The 9,103-nt window shown below is 44.4% G+C and overlaps 1 protein-coding gene across 1 annotated transcript; it reads right to left on the bottom strand.

Moving 5' to 3' along the window:
- Positions 1–398: 398 nt before the first annotated feature.
- On the bottom strand, positions 399–1,639 carry PtA15_2A770 (uncharacterized protein; the record flags this gene model as incomplete). Its single annotated transcript, XM_053166825.1, has 4 exons — positions 399–995; positions 1,063–1,176; positions 1,259–1,370; positions 1,461–1,639. The coding sequence occupies 4 exons, from the start codon at positions 1,637–1,639 to the stop codon at positions 399–401; spliced, it is 1,002 nt and encodes a 333-aa protein (XP_053018008.1).
- Between the last annotated feature and the right edge of the window lie 7,464 nt (positions 1,640–9,103).

Below are 9,103 nucleotides of genomic sequence, written 5' to 3'. Positions count from 1 at the left end.
AGACCCCTGATGGTGCTGGTGACGACATAACTTACACGAGATACAGGCACAAGTAGAGAAAGCACAGCTTTGGCGTTGGGCTGCGCTGCTGCCAGAACATACAACTTGAGCGCTGATCCATGGGAAATAGAATAGGGTGATGTAATTCAAAAGACCGATCCATATAGCATCTGAAATTATTATGCCTCTAGATGATGCTTGAAATGTTGAGACTAACATCTAGCTTATTTAATCTTGGTAGCAGTTAAGGCTTTTAATCAACTGTTTCAGAAAAAGGTCGCATAACCCAAATGTCTCAGCTTATTGCGCAAAACTTGCAGGAAGTTAAATTTAACCTAATTATGTATTGTATCTTTTCAGCCTGAAACAGGTTGACATTTGATTTTACGTTAGTTGAATCAGATCGACCAGAGATGCACCTCTTGGTCCCAGCTAGCAGTCGCAATCAAACCGGGATGATAGAAACTCCAGGCTAACCCAACAACGAATTCCTTATGAGCATTATGAATTCCTAGTGGGGAAACATCACCCATCGCGCGGGGTAAGGGAGCGTTGCCGGTGATCTGCGGTATCATCCACACTCGCGCGGTCATGTCGTAACCGCAAGTAGCAATTTTATCGGCTGCGTGTGGAGACCAGGCAACTTTGCGAATGGCATACTGGTGACCGACCAAATTTTCTACACAGCAATTGTGAGTGGACCCCGCACTGGCTCTCCGAATATCGTGTATCTTGACCGTTCGATCAACTGAAGCCGTTGCCACATAATGAGTTGCGTACTTGTTCCAATCCAAAGATAAGACCTCGTTCGAATGGGCAGGAATCGCTAGAGGGGGTCGACTGTCTGGTGAGATCCTCGTGTCCCAGATCTTCAGAGAACCATCCGAAGAACACGTTGCGAGTGTATCGGGCGATGATGGCGAAAAGCGTGCAGCATAGACGCAAGATTCGTGAGCAGGGATGGTCATGATTGAATCGGGTCGGGAAGGTGTCCACTAATGCAGGAAACGAGTCGAGAGTCGTCAGCTCTAGCATAAACAAAGGCTTGGTTTGGTAACTTACGATTTTGACAAGATGGTCCCATGAAGAGGATGCAAAGATCTCCTTTTTTAAGTTATTCCAGTCCAAGCAAAACACTTCTCGTTTGTGCTCATGCCAAGATTGCATTGGAAGTTCCTGATTCAACCGGAGCGTTGGTCGCGTAAACGTCTCGATGGGATGAAAGGGCGAAGTTTGAACTCAAAAGACCACAATTCACGTTGAGCATGATATCCCACAATTTGATGGAACCATCACCCGAAGCAGTCGCCAATTGGTTCTCATGAACTTCTGACCACGCAACGTCGTACAAGCCGTCCTGAGAATCGAATCTACATATTTGTATTTGATCTCATCAGCACGGTTGATAAAAAGGGTGTGACATCGATTGAGATAGATGATAAAAGCGGAAGCGCTCTTACAACTTTTCCGTATTCAGTGCGGTATCCGGATCCGCGTGAAGAATGTGCAGTCTTCCATTGCCGACTAGTCCAAAGTTTGCAGCAGTAGCCACGGCAAGCTTGTTGGGATAGAAGGGACTGTAAGCACACGAATAACCTGCAAAGCCCGGGGTTCCATATCGCTGAATGAGCTTAGACATGGTCGAGTAAGACAGCTGGACCCAGGAAGGTTCCGGATCGAGCACAGTGGAATGAGATGACGTCACGATGTGGAAGGAATATGTATTTATGTATGTATGTATGTACATCTCAGCCTTTCGGAGACCAAGCCCCCGCTGGAGGAGGATCTTCGGCTACGGAATGCGGCGCCTCCCGTGCGGGCCAGTCGTTGAACTTGCAGGAACTCATCCGCAGCCCACTTCTTCCTGTACTGCACAACTGCACAACAGGTGCAGTGTATTATTGCAACAAAGCTATTTTGGTGCATTGAGCTTGCAGAGAGCTAACTTAACTCTAATTCACTAATCAGAGGGGAGACGCCATCCCGCAGGGACCCTCCGAAGGAGGAATATGTCGCTAACTTAACTAAGTCCCTCTCTTTGTGGGCCGACCCATTGACGGAGGCTGGAGCTTCTGGTAGCCAATTTGTATTCCCCAATTATTGATTTTACATTGCTTTCCAGCCGCAAGTAGTTGTTAAGTTATTGTGGGCTGCAAATTGCTGCAAGCATTGCACTCTCCCAGGATTCAAACCCAAAGGTTTCACTCGGATGGGATTGTTGCTTCAAATTACAAAAAAAGCTGTGAACTCATGTAGTGCCATCAAATCTGGGTTAATATATTTGCGAAAAACGTATTGGGACAAGAAAAATCTTTACTTTTGTGGGCATAGAAACTACATGGGAAAATGGTGCAAGTGACTCCAGTAAGTATTTAGATTTTTCAATACAATTACATACTTAAATTGCATGAATCCTTCTCCACTTTTATTTGATTGAACTTTTTGACATCTCATTTTTCTCAGTCAATTGTACTTTGGTTGGACTTTGCAACTCTTCTCTTTCAGCTTCACAGTTATCTCTTTCCACCAACTTTAAGCTTTCCTTCAGTAATTACATGATTTTTTTGTTCCCCCCTTATTGTAGACTCATTACACCCAAATGTAAAACCTGACTATCAAGGTACAAGTGTGATCCTATAAGAGAATATATTGTATGCAGGATACAAATGAGTCAAGTAGAATAAATATTGGGAGAGCTGACAGAGCTGATTTTGTTCCAGCTGCGGGAGCAGAGGGAGCTGGAAGAGATGATTTGATTCCAACTGTGGGAGTGGTGGAAGCTGGCAGAGCTTGCTTTGTACCTGCCTGAGCTGAGTGAGCTGATATTATAGGTGGGGTGAGCTGAGCTGACAGAGCTGGATGAGCTGAGTGAGCTGATATTTTAATTGTGCTGCTGCCTGCAGTGCGCTGTCAGAGCTGAATTTGTTTGCAGCTGACTTTAAACCAGGAAAGAAGAATTTAAGGGGGCTGGAATGGCTGAGAAAGCTGGCAAAGCTGACTTTTTTATACCTGTATGAGCTGGGTGAGCTGATATTTTAGGTGGGGTATGGTGAGTTGACAGAGCTGGCTTCCTTGTACCTGGCTGAGCTGAGTGAACTGAGATGTGAGGTGGAATGTAGCTGACAGAGGTACTTTTTCTCAAAATGTATTTTGGCATTTAATAGTAAGAGTACTAAAATTTTTGTCAATTTAATTTTTACTAGGCTAGGCTGGGATTCTGATAGTTATACTAAGTAGAAGTGTCAGGTTGATTTACTATTTTGAAGTGGCCATTCTTTATATCAGCTAGCCATTGTTCTTGGTTCTCATTGTTCATACATTCTAGTCCAATTTCCAGGTTTTTGGAATTGAGCTGAGAGCCTTCTAACTGCAAGATTTGTAGATTGGGATGATTTGTCCAGATATATTCTGCTGGGTCCTTACACATTGGGAATTTTGCTTTGACACGCCCAAGGGCTGTACACTATGAAAAAAAACTTGAGAAAGTGCTGTCAGTTGACATGCGCATTCCAGGTTGAAACTTCAAGTACATCCATGGTCATTCCAAGTTTGATCACAGGTTAGCTCAGCATCAAAAGAAGATCAGATCTGTAGCTCAGCTTTGGACTTAGCACAGTATTTGCATGTGCTAAGTGTGTCCTGAGCCATACACCTCAACACCTGCACAGTACTGGTGCTGACTGGTCATCCATACAAATCCATACTGGCTTGTAAACAAGCCCCTGGGAAGAATGCCCCCTATGTTGGCAAGAATACGCGCCCATGTTGACTAGGAGGAATCCCCCCTGATCAACAAGGGTATACCTTCACGCGCGTCCCGGTTGACAACACAACAAAAACAACCGTGTTGACCGGGAGGGACTCTCCTGGTAGACAGGTTTATATTGTGGTTGACCGGGAGGGACTCCTCCCAGTCAACAGTCACATATATCAGTCAATCAGGAGGAGTCCTTCCCGGTTGACCCTAATATAAACCAGCAGAACGGGAGGAGTCCCTCCTGGTCAACAGCCATATCGAGCAGTTGACCGGGAGGAGTTCCTCCCAGTCAACAACTATTGTTGATTGGGAGAGTCCCTCCCGGTTGACTGCTGTATATAGTTGTTGACCAGGAGGGACTCTCCCGGTCAACAGGTTTATATTGTGGTCAACCGGGAGGGACTCCTCCTGGTCAACAGTCACATATATCAGTTGATTGGGAGGAGTCCCTCCCGGTCAACCCCAATATGAACCAGCTGACCGGGAGGAGTCCCTCCCGGTCAACAGGAATATTGAGCAGTCCTCCCGGCTGACCACAATATAAACCTGTCGACCGGGAGAGTCCCTCCCGTTTGACTGCTGTATATAGTTGTTGACCGGGAGGGACTCCTCCCGGTTGACTGCTTGATATGGCTGTTGACCGGGAGAGTCCCTCCCGGTCAACTGCTGTATATAGTTGTTGACCGGGAGGGACTCCTCCCGGTTGACTGGTTCATATTGGGGCTGACCGGGAGGGACTCCTCCCGGTTGACTGGTTCATATTGGGGTTGACCAGGAGGGACTCCTCCCGATTGACTGATATATGTGACTGTTGACCGGGAGGAGTCCCTCCCAGTCAACCACAATATAAACCTGTCAACCGGGAGAGTCCCTCCCGGTCAACAACTATATACAGCAGTCGACTGGGAGGGACTCCTCCCGGTCGACAGGTTGTATTGTGTTGATGACCGAGAGGGCTTCCTCCCAGTTGACACGGTTGTGTTTGTTGTGTTGTCGACCGGGAGGGATTTACGCGCGTGAAGGTATGCCCTTGTCAACCAGGGGGGATTCCTGCTAGTTGACACGGGCGCGTATTCTTGCTGACATAGGGGGCATTCTTCCCAGGGGCTGGTCAACAAGCCAGCATGGATGACCTTGGAGGGACAAGGATGTGTAGAGCACCCAGCTTAGCATTTGCCTCAGGAAGGATATGCACCTCAGACTGTTTGTACCTCAGTCTAGTGTGTTGTGCACTGAGGACTAAAGCTGAGGAACTTCCAAAAATTCCAGGGTGTACCACCTGGGATTAATTTGTATGAGCCTGGTATGAACTAGGTATGAACTTGAGTATTCTGCATGTCAACTGACAGCACTTTCTTGAGTTTTTTCATAGTGGTAGCTATGAGAATGAGAATGAGATTGAAAAAAAATGTTCATCAGATTGGACATTGCTTGAAAAGAGGAACAGTTGAAGCAAAAAATCTTTTCAGTTCCGCTCAAAGCTCTGAGCAAACCTCATCTGATTGTTTTTGTTTCTTCTTTGAGGGTTGATTTGTATCATAGATTTCTTCCACAGTTTCTTGAACAGACCGTCCATGACTGTATGCTTCAAATATCTCTTTGTATTTCCAGTTCTTCTTTGCGACCAAAAGCCAATGCAGGTTGTTGCTTAACTCCTTGCAAAAGCTACCTGATCCTGAGCTTTGGGTTGCAGCTAACAGGTAAAAAGTTAAGTTGTAAATATTTGCAACTGTGAAAATCTACTTTGGAAGTTTGAATTGTTAGTACAACAAGTAAATGGATGATGGGTGGCTAGCTACAGACCTTGGAGCTGAGGCGGATTATTTGCTTGAGGGCTTGTGGCGGTATGCTTCCACTTTTGTCGATACCTTGCCCCAAAACAAGCAGGACTTTCTCATGGTTGATGAGGTTTTTGTAAAGGGGTTCATACAGTTCAATTTCTTCATCACTGAGGGAATCAGATTGTTGTTCATCACCATCATCACTGCTGTTAGTATTGTCTCCATCCTCCGTGCTGTCATCCAATCCACAAGCAATTGGAAGTTTTGAAACATGATGAAAGACTCTTGCATCAAATACACATTGTTTGTCTTCAGTGAGCAATTTCCATGCATCTCCAAGGGTCTTGTTTCTCTTGTCCCATCCCTCTGAACATCCCTTTGGAGGAACTGAACAAAAAAAATCAGAATTCTAAAAGGTCTGTTGACAAATCAGCTGAAATGAAACATGTTCATACCTGCTGTCTCACCACTCTTAACACTGAAGGCCAGAAATCGACCGTAGCTTATTTTCTTCCGATTTGGTTTGTCCTCCCTGCTAAGGGAAAAAATCAGAAGCCATATCAGATTGAGAAATAATTTGGTGTGATTTGAGAAGACTCACAGCCATTTATTGACAGTTTTCTCGGATACCTTTCCAAGAGTTGCAAGAATAAGCTTGATCTTGATGTATTTTGTTTTGTGAAAGTTGAGTAGCTCTTTGAATTTTGGCGGAATACGGTTTGAATTCTTCTTTCTCTTTGCCAACACCTGTTGAAGCAATGGAATGTTCCAAGAATCCAGGTGAGCCTCAAAGTTATCCAAAGTGAAAGGAATTTCATCCTTGGGTTCCTCATCTTGTTTATCAGGGCTATTATGTTTGTTGAAGTTGAGATTAGAAGCTTGTTGTGGGCTGCCAGTAGGATTGCATTTGGAGCAACCACCTCTCCCCCTCCCCCCCCCCCCCCTTCCTCCCCTTCCCCTTCCCCTAATTGATGAGGTTCCACTTCCACATTTTGAGTTTGCTTTGCCACAGTGGGTTGGTGTGATGTCAGTAGTTGAGCAATGGGAGTGAGTGGAGACCATTCTAAAAGGCAAGCTGGGTTGAATTGGTTTTTTTTTGAAGTTGGATTGATTGGTGGAGCTTCCTGAAATCTGATTCAATGAGCCAAGTTGAGGACAAGTCCAAGTGATTGAGCTTACGTTTGTGGGGTTCTGGGAGCAAGGTAAAGCAACAAGCAAGTGAGAGCAATGTTGAACTTGGAGGGTGGAGAAACCTGGACTCCTATGCGGGACTTGGAAAGATTTATGCATATGCATTCATACATTACAAGCTGGCCGAGTCAGCTCTGTGTGTGATACGGCTTCTAGCTGAGCATAAATTCAAATTACCTTTGGTTTGAAGCCAAAGATTAATACTGACAAAAATCCACACCTGAGGGACCTTGGGGTAACTGGCGCGGGACTATGACCGGCACCGGGACGCATCACCCTTTAACTGGGTGACCGGTCAATTACCGTCATTCCCAGGATGCACATCTGCCTTACTGCTGCTGAGGCCGGGCCCGCGGCCCTGTGACACACCCAAGTCCGGCCTGCATCTGTCTTCTTATCACCAACTGAAACCTAACCGTCCTTAGATCCTTGGACCACTCGCCCACACTTCTTTGGATTCACCTTGGGTTCTCCTTCCTTGCATCACCCTCAGGTTCTCTTGTGTACCGTTATCATTGACCCCCACTTCCCCCTCTTCTTCCCACCAAGTCCCTTCATCTATCCCTTCTTTCACCACCTGTCTGTTCATCATCAAGAAACACAACCTGCACCTGAGTATTGATGAGGATCACAATGCCAACAAGTCAAGCTCTTCAAACTTGTCCATCCCCGCCCAGGTCAGTCTATTGGTCCCATCCTTGATTTTAATCCCAACTACTGGGAGTATAACAACAGTGGGTTGCTACGCTAAACTGCGCTATTTGACCAAAATCTCTTAGCGTAGCGGCCATTTTTCCCTCCAGGATTCATTTAGTGTTAGATAAAGTTAAAACCCGCTAGGCTAACAGTCAGTGTAGCTATAATAATTTCATTTCCAAAAACAAATAGTGTTAGATTTAAATAATAAGTGCTAAACTAGAAATTAGCGTAACTTGTTATAAGCTAACAAACTTTTTGCACACATTTAGCGTAGTTAGTGACAACATATGCTACGCTATGCTAAACAGAAGCTTCATTATGCTGAACTAAATTGGTTAGCTTAAATTTTTTCACTCAAACCAGACACTGGCATAAGCTTTGGGATGAAGAAAATAGGTGTTTTTTACCCCTTCTTATTATGATGAATAAGATAAGTTATTTCAAGTCCCCAGGCAGATGTCCGCCCAAGATCTCTCATTTTGTTATCATACACATCACAACCAGACAGGAAAAAAACATATAAGCAGACAAACCATCAAAAAGAAGAGAAACAAGGGTGGGTGAGTGATGAGTTGAAGCGATCAAGCAAGAGATGAGTGGATTTTATTGAGGGAGAAGTTATAACGTGATGAATGAGTATTATAAATGATGGTTTTGTACTCTCATATAGTATATCAGGAGTGGAAATTGATGCTGTCTGAGGTCTACTGTGGTCCAGTGAGTTCAATTAGAACCTGGTCTCAGGCAAAAATACACAACGTGTGTTTACATATGTAATTGAAGTACAACGACCACACTGAAAGTTAGTGTAACTTCACAGAGAACCAGAACAACAGTTAACATAGCTTTTTGGAATGCTAACATTGCTAAAATGATAATTCCACAGAATTTGAATAGTGTTAACTTTCTTTTTCAATTCTAGCTAACACTATGCTAACAGCTATTTTTTTCTTCAAGAAAATGCCTTAGTGTTAGTTGGAAAAAATGAAAGCTAACAGTAACTTCTCTTTAGCATAGCTGAAAACAGCTAACACTACGCTACACTACAGCTATTGTTAGTGTAGCTGACCCACTGTTGAGGATAGATACATCCTCAACACTTGTTCCTCTGTGAGGAAGCTAATTGGAACCACAACGATATTGCTTTTGTGCCAACAATATTGCTTCTGTGCCATTGTCATCCAACAGGTTAAAAAATAGCCCCTGCACCCGCTTTTATTCAATTTGACTTTTCCTCAATCCAGCTTTTCATTACCTTTCTCTGTGTCTTTTGTTTTTATATCTTCATAATTCTGTGCCTTGGTTTATGAATAAACATTTAAATACATAAATACATATATATGTGACGTTTCATGCCTTGAGTCCCTGGGCTGATCTGGTTGATTCAGACCAGCCCAGTCCCATTGGACTCACACGTGTCCGTGGATCATCTGCTTGCCATGAATCCCCAGGATGATCCAATTGATTCAGATCATCCTAGTGTGGGGTTTGGATGATGGATCTCACATACATCCTGGTCCCGGATCAAGTATCCGTTGCCCGCTGATGAGTCAGTCACAAAAAAGGACTTGATGGGGCACCCAAGGCCCCCCAAAAATTTGCAAAATATGTACAAAGAAACTCCATGATGTTGTGCACATTTTGCGCCCCCAACGTTTCATTATCTAGTGACAAA

Source organism: Puccinia triticina, chromosome 2A (assembly GCF_026914185.1).
Source record: "Puccinia triticina chromosome 2A, complete sequence".
NCBI classification, from domain to species: Eukaryota; Fungi; Basidiomycota; class Pucciniomycetes; order Pucciniales; family Pucciniaceae; genus Puccinia; species Puccinia triticina.
Note: the sequence above shows the minus strand (reverse complement) of the source record. Positions and strands in the feature narration are given on the sequence as shown.